The sequence below is a fragment of the Jatropha curcas genome, chromosome 5, assembly GCF_041381405.1.
Source record: "Jatropha curcas cultivar XTBG-Jc1 chromosome 5, XTBG_Jcur_1.0, whole genome shotgun sequence".
In the NCBI taxonomy this organism is placed as follows: Eukaryota; Viridiplantae; Streptophyta; class Magnoliopsida; order Malpighiales; family Euphorbiaceae; genus Jatropha; species Jatropha curcas.
This window is the reverse complement of record NC_143155.1, coordinates 7,975,933-7,990,476: the sequence shown is the minus strand read 5'-3', so window position 1 is coordinate 7,990,476 and position 14,544 is coordinate 7,975,933. Positions and strand designations below refer to the sequence as shown.

At 28.7% G+C, this 14,544-nt stretch overlaps 1 protein-coding gene across 3 annotated transcripts; it reads right to left on the bottom strand.

Annotated features, from left to right (window-relative positions):
• Positions 1-419: 419 nt before the first annotated feature.
• On the bottom strand, positions 420-13,301 carry LOC105646471 (wax ester synthase/diacylglycerol acyltransferase 11). 3 transcript variants are annotated; one of them, XM_012232332.4, is made up of 7 exons: positions 13,018-13,299; positions 9,134-9,739; positions 7,407-7,473; positions 2,506-2,615; positions 2,182-2,397; positions 1,956-2,093; positions 420-642 (listed from the first exon to the last, which is right to left on the bottom strand). In XM_012232332.4, exons 1-7 carry the CDS (start codon positions 13,213-13,215, stop codon positions 628-630), a joined length of 1,350 nt encoding a protein of 449 aa, XP_012087722.1. In that variant the 5' UTR covers positions 13,216-13,299; the 3' UTR covers positions 420-627. The 3 variants fall into 3 exon arrangements, with proteins under 3 accessions (XP_012087722.1, XP_012087721.1, XP_020539928.1); XM_012232331.4 differs by having other exon boundaries at positions 420-697; positions 13,018-13,298; XM_020684269.3 differs by lacking the exon at positions 420-642 and having other exon boundaries at positions 1,970-2,107; positions 13,018-13,301.
• Between the last annotated feature and the right edge of the window lie 1,243 nt (positions 13,302-14,544).

Below are 14,544 nucleotides of genomic sequence, written 5' to 3'. Positions count from 1 at the left end.
TTACTTGGTTTTATATTTGAATTAGTATAATTGAACTTATTTAAATAGGATAGCTTTATGTTTGAATTAGTATAATTGGACTTAATTAAATTTGATTTTATATTTTATTTAGTTTTTAGGGTTTCCCAGGTTATACATACTTAATTTTTAGTATTGTAAAGGATATATAGAAATTTCAATTTATGTGTATTAAGCAATCAAATTCAAGAGAGAAGAATTTTCTTTGATTCTTCATTGAATTGCTTAGGAAATTATCAAAGATAATTAATCTTTGTGGTATTCCTTCTTTCACCTAGATACCTTTGGTTCATACTCCTAGTTAAGTATTATGTTAGGATTCGCTATCCCATTCATGAAGAAATTTCTAATTTGAGAATTAAGGTTCCTAATTGGGATTTAGAGTTGGCATACTTAGTACATGAAAAATATAATTAACAACTTTTTATGTCGTGAAAAGCATAAGACAACTAAATTAAGTTGGTCAAAAGTTGATATACATTATATTGAAGTTGGAAAAAAAAATGTTGAGGGAAAATTATGCAGCATCATGTCCTTTATCTAGAAGAACATCCTTGATAATATTTAGAGATTCCTCAAGATGGTCGCAAAGCTTGTGAGGGTTTGAAATCACATCTGGATCAACTGCGATAACAATGGTCATTTTATTGGAATAGCTTTGGAAATGAATGGTCAATGCCTGTTGTTAAGAAGAAGAAAAATGACAATGATAATTATAATAATCGAAAAAATATAAGGAGTAAAGGTAATTTAGCCTCTGAACTTGTTTAGTGAGATAAAAAAAAAAAAAAAAGATCAAATTTGACCTTTTTCGGCCAATTCAACCTCTTAAACATGTTTAGAATGATTAAAAAGATTATATTTAACATTTTGGATCAATTTAGCTCATAAACTTGTTTAAAATGATTAAAAGATCAAATTTAACATTTTTAGTCAATTTACCCACCGATTCTTCACTATATTATAGGCATTAAGACCATAGTTAGGGTTGGGCTATATAATTTATTAAAAAATTAATTAAATATGAAACAGAAGAAAACGACATATGAAATATATTTTATCTTTTTTTAACTTAATTGGTGATTTTGAGTTCATAAATATATATTAATTTGAAATTTTAAATTGACTTTTATTACCAGGCTATGCAAATGAATTCCATATATTTCTCATTTTGAACAAAATAAAGTTATAATACAAGTTGTATAAATTTACTATGTTAGAAGAAATTATGCTTTTATGGATTTTAAAATTCTATTTAGAAATGTTGAAAAAGTTTGATACTATTTTCAATAATTAGTTTATTACTAAAAATTTTAAACTAAGAAGGGAGAAATGTCAATCATGTTCAATTGAATTAATTTATTAATTTGCAAAATTTTAAAAGGGCTTAAAAAATTAAATCTAACCATTTTAACAGGGGCTAGATTGGTCTAAAAGATTAAATTTGTTTTTTTTTTTTTTTCATCCTTCTCTCTTTGCATTTGTGTTTGGTTGCTACGACAATTGTTGCAGCATATGAAAATAATTCGGAATCAGACCCAGAAAAATGACATTTTTAAAAGTGTAACTAAAATTTTCTTTGTTTTTTCATATATGTTTCTTCTTACTATTTAGCATATAAAATAATTTTTTATTTTATCCAATAGAATTTAGATTTTAAAAAAAATTAATACAACCAATAAAATTAAAATTTTAAAAATATTATATTTTTACTAAATTTAATATAATTTCTTGATTTATCCAATAAAATTTATATTTAAATACGAAATTAATATAAACAATCAAATTAATTATTATTATTTTTTAATAACTAAAATTAAAATCCTTAATGATATTTTTTCAATTTATAAATTTAGGAAGGGCATTTTTAACGATTGCAATGTTGTTTTTCCAATACATTTATAGACGGATAGATAATTGGTGAAAGGGATACGTACATGAGGATGGCCGTAAACACTGGGTGCAAGGAAATCAATTGGATGACCATAAAAGCTAATATCTTCTAGCGGACCAACCACATTGGAAAATGCCAGCGTTGTGTTGGAAAGAAATCTGTGCGCTATTGCACCTGCTACCTGCAATTACCCATCTTAATCCCATACATTATCATATCATCTTGTTTTCTTTATTGAAATGAATCAAATAATTGGAAAATGTTAGTACCTTATGTCCGAAGGTCATGATCACAAGCTTGGCAATTTGAAATGTGAAGATAGCTTCCAATGAGAGTTTCTTTCTATCAATTGTAGCTTTAGCCTTTCGAATATAGTCTAAAGGATCATCTTGTAAGGCAATTGTAAAGGGCACCATAATGTATCCTATAGAATTGCCCCATCCCCATTTCCCTTTTGACTCCTTACCCATTAACTCAGCCAATGTCTGTTCATTTACTCAACATTAACTAAAGATTAAAAAACTGCGGCTCTGTAATTAGAATTAAATGGAACCTAATTGAAAATAAAAAGGGAGAAAGAAAAATAAAATCACCTGGATGCCTACAACTGGTCTTAGATTAACAAGAACAGTTGCTCTAAGACGGATGCTCTTTTGAAGACTAATTTTCTTGTGCTTTCGATCCCCATCTTTCTCATTCTTACCTGCTTATCATATGAACTTACATTATTTCATCATGTAATTGGGTTTTAACGTGTACAAAATCAAACTTTTAATATACAGCGTTACAATAAGGTTTCAACATTTAGCGATCGGACAGCAACATAAAATTTAGTTTTAAAATTAAAAAAATTACATAATTTTATTGAGGAATTTAATGATGGATTTGAATTCCATTAGTAAGTAAAGGCGCCAAATGTCGGCACCTAACATCTTCTAGGGATGGATTTGAATCCATTGGTAAAACACGCACCATAAATTCGCACATATTTCACAATTTAATGTCTGATTACAAACTGATTTTAGTCGTTGGATATTTTTATATTGCTAATCCTTTGTTATTCTAATGATAGATTAACGACTAACTAGAGACGAACTTCAAAAAAAAAAAAAAAAAAAAAAAAAAAAAAAAAAAAAAAAAAAAAAATCTTCAGATGGCATGCATGGATGGTAAAAAGAAAATTTAGCAGTGAAATTTTGTAATTAACAATAGGAATTCCTTCACTCAATTATAAAATTTTAAGCAGCATAAATAGGCGGCAAAATTAAATGTGAGCAACAAATTTTTAGTATTTAGCAACAGAAATATATATATATATATATATATATATATCAAACCATAGTTCAAACCCTATATATAATAAGTTAATATTAATAGTCATTAAAAAATTATTATTTAAAATAAATTGCAATTAGTAAAATTTGCTTAAAATGGGAAAAAAATATTTAAAATTCTTTGTAATAATATTTTACTAAATTATTTAAAATAAATATTATATTATAATTTCAATAAAATAAAGTCAAAATTTTAAATAATAATAATTATTTCTATGTTAATAATATTAGAGTGGTTTTCAATAGACCTCGCACATGATAAATAATACATATATTTTTTAACCTTTTAAGAAAGGTAAAAGTATTAAATGAAAATAAGAGAAATATCCTTTATTTGAGAAAAATATCATTTTATTTGAGAAAAAGAGCAAATGAGTTTCATACCCTTTATCGCCAATTAGATATATGTGTCCAACACATTAGATATATGGTCCAACACACAAATTTGTCCATGATATTTACGCATTTAATTTTCTAGCATCTTTAAGTTTACATAGACCTATTATACTCCCTAAAATTATATGCTTTTAATATCAAACTTGCACCTTGCCTGTTGGCAAAGCACGCGTGAGCATCACGCGCTCAAAGGAAAGTAACTACCTTGAAATGTTTCCAAAAATAAACTTCTTCTACCGTCTCTTCATCTCTAGCATCAAACAAAATAAAATCTCTCTCTTTGACATTTTATTAAACACAAGATGAATATCTACAAAAATAAGATCAAGAGATAATTTTGCTCAAAAACCAAAATACAGAAATTTCGTAACATGGGCTTGTTCTATTCATTTCGGTTGCTACTGCTATTGTTGTCACAACACTTCATTCAGCCCCAAAATGCTATTGATGCTGCACCTGTTCCTACTTTTCTGATGGTTTATAACTTATAACCTAACTTTTGACACATTATAGGTTGAATTTCCGAACTGGATTTGCAGAGCTTTATTTTTTACATGGTAAAACCACTAAATCAGCAAGAGCTTAAAAATGTAATTGAGTGTGCAGTGGCATCTAAGAAAGGAAATCAGTTGTTACTAAAGAAAATGGCAAGCATTGAAGAGAGAACTCATCTTCATCAAATGATGAGAAAGATTATTTTGATGATATAAAATCTTCATCGTTGTCACCAATAAATGAAAATAATTCCCAAAAAAAACAAAAAAAGATATGGTCCAGATGAGGAAGAAGAAAAGAGAAAAGAAACGGAGATGAGATTGGTTCTAAAAATAAACAAAAAAAGATAAAAAATATTTTTAAAGAAATAGAAAAAATCTGAGTTGGAAGCTGACTTGTACCATGTGTCATAAGGGATTTACCATGTAGGCGCATTTGAAGACCATGCAAATTTATTAAATTGGCTACAGCAATTTCGATATTAAAAAAATAAAACTTCAGGAGCACGATAGGTCCTATAAACTTAAAAATGTCACAATTAAATGCGTATACTTTAGAAGCAAATTTATGTATTCGACCGCATGTGTTAATTATTACAAATCAACTCGGTAAAAAACTATTCAAATCATATATGAATTGGGCATTAAACCGTTAACTCGGGCTACAAAGAAACTTTTTGAGCGATTCAAGTTGAGTTAGAAGCTAGACGTCCAGATTTTTCCAAAGGCATATGGCATGCCAAAATTTGACTTAAAACAAGTTCAAATCACGGAATAAATGTGCAAACTAGAGGCTGAATCGAATCGACCAGCTCAGACCCTGCGTTGACTAGCCAGATCACTTTTGGTGTCGTAAAATGGTCCTTGGAGACTTCCTAAAGCCTCATAATGGCTATTGTTCGATCTGGTATGATTTTTCCCTCTTTCAGCTGTTTTATACAATCTCACATCGGAAAATTAGGATTTTCACCCTCCAACCTTCTCCTTTGAATAGAACTCCTCTTCCTTCACCTTAAAAGACACTAGAAAAGAATTGGTTGAGCTATCATAAAGCTTTTCTCTCTCTTCTCCCTAGTCCGCCTCTTAATGCATTATAAGTAAGCAAGGTTGAACACTCCAGAACTTACTTTTTCCAATCTTTTCTATTTTTCTTTTCTTTTGTTTTATGGTCTCCTTGGTTCCTATTCCTTTGATTTAGACCTCCTTGGTTGCTAAACTTTAATTTGTTTTTGGATTTAGAACCTCTTTGGTTTCTCCAACCTAAAGCTTTGCACTGGGAATATATTGTCCACTAAAGAAATAAGGCAAGACTCTACCCAATTGACAACAAGCAAAGGTATAAACTTCGGAATATTATAAACTCATCTCATCCTCTCTTCTTTTTCTTCTTTTAATCATCACTTGATAAACATAAATTCCAAAATATTATAAAAATATTAAAATATCCACGTTTCACTACAGAAAGAACTGATTATAATTTATACAGGCAAACTCGACATTCGAGTCTCGAATTATTCACTAAATCAACTAAAACTAACATTCTCCTCCTCCTTGTGCTTTTTCATTTCTTTATTTTATGTTTTTAGTTGATGTGTGATCATCTTATAATCCTCAAAAGGAATTAGTGTTGATACTCCCTAGATATTTTTTGAAATCTGATTTCACTTTCTCTTTATAGCTTTGGATGAATATTTATAATTAATGTTCATGCATAAAACTGGAATTGCCATGCATTTCACTTTTTCCGATTTCAGTTCATCAAAATTGCTTTCGTGAATCAAGTTTTAATATTGACCAAATTTCAAACTGCTTAAACCGAAAACCTAGTCGCTAAACCTATATTTGTTTCTAGTACTAGTGCATTTTTTTATTGGGATAATATTAAATTGGATTTAATTGGGGATTTTTCTTAAATTTTTCCCCCAAATTAAATTTTAATTGGGGACTCATCTTCAAAGCAACAGTTAGACTTAAATAAGCTCTTCCATGAACCCAACCAAATGCGCATTATGATTCCTCTAGCAAATTGGACTATGTGCTCGGGTAGGGGCTTCATAGCTGGCGATTCCTCTTTTTCTAAAATAAGAAAATTAAATGTACTACTATTTAGGTTGAAAATATATAATCTTATTATTATTTTTCAAAGTAATTTCTTTTTTATCTTCAATTAAATCTTAATTTCACATTCATCACTATTGTATAAAAACCTAAGTAAACTTAATGATTTTTCAATAATTCCACTTCAACAACTGTTGTTCCTTGAGGCTGTTGAGAAGTAGCAAAAATACTCAACTGGCCACGAATCCTCAATCTTTCTAAGGTGCAATGAGTACGTTGTACTGTTGGATGTAAGCGAAACTCCTTATTTCACATTCGGTTAGACATATATCTACTCTACTGTGATGGAACCCTATTAAACCAAACCACCTTATTATTTTTCATCTAATGGCCATATATCCTGACCCTAGGTTGTACAAATCGTCCTGTGACAGATGTCATGAAAACTGATTTTTTTCATAACCATGCATGCACACTTCGATCAAGCACACATATCCCTTGGATTAAGAACCGTTCAAACATGAAGAACTTGATCCTTCAAATGCTAAAAACCTAAACTCTCAGGCCGCACTATCATAATTTCAAATAATATAGCCCTAGCATCTTAGACCTGACTTACTATAAGTGTTTTATTCATATCCATGCATGCATAAACATAACCATGCATGACATAACCATGAACCAAGATCCTTAAGTCAGCTTGAGAATCCAAGCTTCAAAAAACCAAAGCCCTAGAATCTTCGATAGTCATTGCTTCATAAAGCCTTAAAGTATTAGGCAACCCCCATGAACCCTCGCATTTGCCTTAACCACATTTCTCAATACTACACCCTCACCCTTTTGAGAACCTTGCCAAAAAACAAAAAATTCCCACTTTATATAAACCGAATAAGTTTAATTGTTATAATATGTACCGATCATTAGCTCACTATGCTTTAATGTGTCATCAAGTTTTGATTTAATGGTATTTGTCTTTAGAAATTATAAGGTTTTAAGTTTCAAGCTTAATCAAGGATATGAAAAAATTATTTGTAGTTTCAATGTCAAAGCACTAACTTTTTCCTAATTTGATCACCTAATGATTCCTTATAAAACGAAGAAGAAATTATATACAATTAATCCCAAGCCGGATTAGGTTGTCCCTGATAATGGGATCCGGATACTGGCAGTTTAAAAATTAAAAAAAAAAAAAAAAGACATAAAAGAACTTACCAAATTGGTGGTTGAGGTATCTTGAAAGACCAGCTTGCGTTATTCCCAGTATAACATCATTGATTGTCTACTAAATTAATCACAATATAACAGGAAAGAGAAAAGCATCAATACAGTAATGGAGTCAAAATAAATAATTTAAGACTGCATTTAGTAACAAAAATGATTTAGGTTTTGTCTGAAATTCTTCTTTCAAACATATCGATTTTAAAATCCCTCTAAATGTGTTTCAAATGGATTCTCTTTTCTAGAAAAAATATATTCTTCTTTTGTGGATTAAAAGTCTTTTAAAAGACAAGAAGTATCAAAGTTAAATCCCTAAATTTTTTTTTTTTTTTTGTTTCAAAAAATATTTCTTTAATAAAGCTTTATGGTAACCACTCGATAACACCGTTACATTTCAATGTTCTAAAACTTTAATGATTCCCAAAAAAAAAAGTACTAGACCCTTACTTTTGCTGTTTCTAGCTGGTGTCGACTAGCAATTAGAAAGAATCATACCCTTTATGGGTGATGAGGGGAATGAGATACCCCATTATTTGGCAATACTGGGTTGAGCAAACAGTCAATTCGATTCAAACCGAACCGAGAAGCAATAAAATAAAACTAAACTTTTTTTACAATAAATCGAATCCAAATTTGCATCTAAACCAAACCGACCAGTCGGTTTGGTCTATTTTTGTGGATTTTTGCCATTTTGATTTGGTTTTAAGCTCAACCGATGATTTTCTATGCAACTGCCTCAAACCAAACAACAAATTCGATTCAAACTGAATAAACTGATTAACCGAACCTATCTTGAACATCTGACTGAAACTAATCGAAATGGGCCGGTTCGGTTTTCGGTTCCATTCAGTCTGTAGTTTTGCACACTCCTAAGTAGTACCATAAAAAGAATGTCTGAATACATACATTCACGCTTAAATTTTATTACTTTAACCTGCGGCACTCTCAACTTTTACTTTAACCTATTAAAAACTTCAACTTATAAAACTTCATTTATTAAACACTTCAACTTGCATAATTATTTTATTGAGCACTTCAACTTGCAAAATTAGGTCAATTATGCTAACTACACATCAAATCAATATTTTACATAAGAATCTTAAAAGCTATTGTTATTAGTATGGAAATGTGTGCAATGTTATCAAAATTTGCAAGTTCAAGTGCATCATCGGTCATTCATGAAGTTCAAGGTGCCACAAGATTAAAATTGCAAAGTTAAGGGGCTCATTTATGTTTTTGGCCTAAAAAAAATGACTCAATATATAAATTCACCGATCTACCTTTTACGAAAAACTTTGTGGCATCTTCAACTTTTATTTAACCTATTGAACACTTCAACTAATAAAATTAAATTGATTAAACACTTACTTGTTAGTTAAAAAATGTAAAAATTATTTTTTCAAAAGTTGTATTATACACATATCAAATTAATATTTTGCATATAAAAGAGAAATATGAGATTATTACAAACAGAGAAATTGAGGACGTCACAAGGTCGATTTTAAGTTTAGGGTGACACTTTTTTTTTTTTTTGTTTTGGTTAAATTTCAAGAGTTAAATTATGTATTCAGCCTAAAAAGAATCAATTTTTTCTATCCATGTATATGTTAGGATGTTGTGAAGTAAAATTATTAGTACGAAATTACAAATTTTGATATTTAACATAAAACACAAGCAATTTGATTAAAAAGGGAGGGAAAACAACAAAGAAAAGGACTTACCATGTTCATTTTGTTCTTGACAAGCTTGATATCATCCAAGCTAACTGAGCGATACACAAATCTCTTAGGCTTCAAATCAACCCCAGATTCGCCTTTAAAAGGGGTTTTTGTATCTTTCAAGAACAAAATTGTAGACACAAATAAAATCAAATCCACCAAAGTATTCCAAACCAATTTCAATATCATGAAAATGTTCCAAAACAATTTCTGAAGCCCATTTGATGAGGCAGAGGCAGAGGCAGAGGCAGAGGCAGTACTAGAATTAGAAGCAGAAGCTCTTTTTTGCATTGGAATGGTAGGCAAGGCCTCAGGATCAGAAGTTTTTCTAGTACAAGCCAAGAGAAGAGACATTAATGAAGCTCCATCACCAATTGAGTGGTGGATTTTGAAAATCCCAATAGCTTCTGCATATGAGCTTTTGAGGTTGAGAAGGTGAAGTTCCCATAATGGTTTTGATGAGTCCATTGGTATTGTGGTTAGGTGGGAAATGTAGTCTTCAATAAATTGGTTAGGAGACTCTATTTTATTATCTAAATTTGGTACAATTACATGATCTTGTACATTTACAGTTGTTGGTGTCCATTTCATTTTCCTGCTTTTGATCACCTTTTTTTTATTTTTTTTTCACATGGAAAAAAGAAAAAGATGGTTAGTACAGCATATGGAGTAGATAGGTATTTTAGAGAATAAATTGATGGAAAAATAGTTGAATTTAAAAGATTGTAATAAAATTATAACAATGTCTAAAATAATTTTATACATTAAATAATTTAAATAATATAAATTTTCAAATTTAATAGATTAAATAATGTATTTTTGAAATAGTAATTAAGCCTTAGCAAGTAAGCATTATGATGATTGGTTTCAACGGCATTATAAAGTCCAATGTTGGTTTCTTACCCTTAGCAATATTCCCTAGAAGCCTTTAAGCAAGGATGATAATTTTACTCGATCCAAACGAGTACCGATCCGATTTTAGCAATTTTGGATAGTGAATAAACGGTTTTGTGACGGATTTGGGTAATTTTTTACTACCCGTATTGAATTTGGATTTAAGGACTCAAATACCCCTATACATTACATGTTTAATAAATATTTAAAAATCATTTAAAATAATTATTTTTTTAAAAGAAAAATTATATGTATACTCCTTTTTTATTATAATTAATGCTATAATTATATTTAACATTTATATTATATTTTTTATTAAGTCAAAATAATAAGTTCATAATTTTTACTTACTTTTTATTTTTGAAAAATGAAAATAAACAATATTTTTAATGCTAAACAGGATTTAAATAGATTCGGGTATTTAAACGGATAATTATAATCAGAGTTAGGATGAATTCGGGTATCAAGGATAAAATTTTAAACGGGCTCGAGACAAATTTGGTGCCTAATTTATAATTGGGTTTGGATTCAGATAGTGCAATTTAAGCAGGTACCCGACCTGTTACCATCTCTACCTCCAAGCACTGAAATTAAATTAATAAATTACTCTCAGTCTTAAAATTATATTATCACTTTTCTTTTTGGGTGTTCCAAAAATAATAGTCCCATTTACATTTTTAGAAATCTTTTTTTTAACATTCCCACAATACCCTTATAGACATTAGCGGATCTAGACATATTTTTATCCGTATCAATATATAATTTTTTGAAAAAAGAGGGGTTAAATATATAAATAAATTAAACTTTATGGATTACTTTAAACAAATTACATATATTTATTAGAAAAATTAAAAAATAAAAAGAAGAGTCAATTCATCTCTCTGTTTATCTGGTGGATCCGCCGCCGCTTATAGAATAATTCGTATAAATAATAAATATTAGTTGAATTTACTGGACAATGAAGAAAAGGTCTGAAAATAATTAATTTTGAAATCTTAACATTCTAGATAGAAATTCTAACTATCTATTCTATTTTGAAAATCTTAAGAGATTATTAATATATAATATTTAGAGTCTTCAGTGGTATATATGGAAAAATAATAATAATTGAATTAATTTTTTTAAACCGTGTAATAAATATTTGTGATTATAATCTTGGCGATAGGGAGGTCTAATAAATCTAAACTAATGGTAACATTTTATTTAAAGTTGGTGAATATTAGTTAATGAACACTGAGCGTATATCTTTATCAATGCATCGGTGGAACCAACACGCACCAAACAAGTTGTTTTATGTGATATGATAGAAAAAAAGTTGAAAAAATGTTTTTTTATAATCAAAACATTACATTATAAGCGTATTTAATTATAAGTACATTTATTATATTCATTATACGTTATTTTTATATTCATTTAATTTTTTATTTATATAATTAAAGCATAAATTCTTTTTTGGATAAAAGTATAAATTTTTATTTAGATTGTAATGAATATAATGATTTTTATATATACATTAAATTTTTTTTAATTATATATTTTATACTGTAATATCTCATTGAAAAAATAATTGATATATTTGTTTTTCCTTATAAAATAGCAATTTAAATATGAAATATGTCATCTATATTATTTTCAATATACTGGTTCATATAGTTTTTATTATAAAATAGATGCTTTTATTTTTGATTTAAATACCAAATTAATTTATAAAAATCATCATATATGTTTTATTTTATAGTTTCATATAATGTTGAAGATAAATTACAATAATAGTAAATAAAAATAATAAATAATAATAATAAATTATTAAAAATATTAAATTATTATTATTAATTTATATAATAATATAATGAAATAAAACATAATTAAAAATAATAAGATTATAATAGTAAAATTTTAAATTTTCAAATGTTTAATTATCTATATGTATTTATCTATTAAAAAAATTAAAAAAAATATCAAATCAAATTATATATATATATATATATATATATATATATATATATGTTAAGGTTTTTTAATTAGAGGGTTATTTTAGAATATCTTAAAAAGGCAATATAAAAAATCTCATTATTCCCCTTTATTCCCATTTTTATATTTATATATAGTATAGACTATATTCGGATATACCAAATGTAATATTTTGACTATAAAAATATTAATTGAATTAATTAAATCTAATTATATTTAGTGAGATCATTTTAAAAAGCTTAATGAATATAATTTTATATTTAAAATTCAAATATAAATTCAGATAATTCCAAGTGATCATTTATCCAAAAGGAATCTTAAATGATTTTCTCATGATAAAAATAAACTAAAATGAGGAATTTTCATTTCAATTTTCAGTTTAAAGTCAAGGTTTTGATTATTCTAACTAGACTGTAACCAAATTCTTTGTCTAGTGGGGCCACCCCTCAAAAATAAAAATTGATAATAATAATAATAATAATAATTAAAATTATAGGGTGCGTGAATAAGGGTTCAGTTCAAAGCAACAGTTAAAGTTAACAGAACCAAATCGAACTTTTAGAATGAAACTGATTGAAACTGTCGAATCAAATCGGTTCGATTTAGTAAGTTTTCCATGTATCTTTCTGGTTGACTCCGGTTTAGACCAATAGTTTTTCTAAGCTTCATAAAACCCAACCAAAAATATAACTTTGGTGTATCCGTTAAAACTGAAAACCGAACTTTTTGTAAGAAACTCGACCAAACCAAAATGGTTCGATACAGTCAGTTTGATCGGTTCAACCCGAAGTATGCTTACGTCTTAAAAAATTATTATTCAAGTTCAAGTTATTTATTATATATTTTCCCCTCAAATTCCAATTTCTAGCTCTTCCCTGCTTAATACTGTTGAAGAATGGTTATGGATTAAGCTAATAAAAGTTAAATCGTGTTATATGGGAGATCGAACTGAATCAAAGAACAAAAGAGCAAAAAGAAGACCGAAGACGGAAGAAAGATATAAAGAAAAGAAAAAAGAATACCAGTTTGCTTGAGAAGCGAGGGTGCTTAATCAAAGTATGCTCTAATCCAAGCTTGACGATGGTTGGATCGATGGGAATCTTGCAACCCATAACTGCTATTATATGACAGTTAAAATGCGGCGCATGAAACAACAGAGCTGCCGGGCTAAGCGTCTCCTCCTCTTTAGACCTTGATGCCTCTGCCTCTCTACTCTCCATATCTCTCTCCCCTCTGCTTTTTTTCTTTTCTTTTCTTTTCAATTGGCTTAACCGCTAAAGAAGCAGCAGTATCTGACTTTTCTCGGTGTGGAGATTTACACCTCATGCTCTTTAATTTAATAAATTGTGAAATTACTATTTAATCCTCATATATTACTTAAAACTTCACTTTCAAAATTTAATTCAATGGCTCTTTAGTTTGTATTTGTCAAATCATCTAGTTTAAAAGCAAACTATAAAATCACTAAAAGTAAACTACATTATTGAGACAAAATTTAATTGTAAATTCAATAATTAAAAATTATAATTGGAATAATATTATTTTTGGTGTCTGAATTTATCTATTTTTTTTCTATTTTAGTGTGAAAATAATGACATCAGTGTCTAAATTTGCATTTTTTTTTTCATTTTGGTGTTTCTTGATGAAGTGGATAGCCGGATTGTCTGATGGGACGAAATGGAGCCTATATATGCCTATGTATCTGCTTATGCGGCTGACTTTTAATCTATATTAGTTGTCCAACGTGAGAAATACGATTAAGTTACCGATTTACCCTCATTAACCTTAGTTTAAATACTTAAATCCCTAACTAATTTATGACCCAGTTACTTCATCTTCTTGTTGGTCTTTTTCCTCTCCTCCGCCTTCTACCAATAAATGGAGGTTCGACGCCTCTGACTCAAACCCCTTGCCGCCTCAAGAACCGCTCGCTCTTCGCCATCACTAATTGAAGCTCCTCTTTTGTGATCTAAAGGTCGTTTAAACCCATGAGATTCGCTTTCGTTATTTTATTCGGAGTCAATTTGGCAATCGAGTATCTACTGATGTTGGCGATAATGTCCTTTAATGGCGACGTGTTTTTGGCTATTATTGCAGGGTTGTGGATTGGGTATCTATTATTTAGAAGTGAAGACGAGGAAGTTGTTATGGTCGATGATCCCTACGCTTGTGCTTGATAAAATTCACATACACACACTATACTCTATTTTCTGCAAAATTTGATTCGATATTGCGTTTGTTTTGTCATTGTAGTTCTAAATAATAAAGAATGTGAATTTTCCTCTTTCTGGTTAGATCGAATGTATATTTGATCAAATTAAAGTTTTGATTTCTTGCTATATTATGTACAAAGGGGTCAATTATTGATTGGGGTTATGTTTCATAAGTTGCTCCTTCCCTCGCCAGACAACTTTTATTTGCTTCTTCAACTTTAGACCAACTGGATTAACGTTTATTATTGATTTAGGAATTTCACAAAATAAATGTTTAAGTTGAGGTTAATGAGAATAAATTGATATTTTAATCATATTAGACAATTGATATGAATT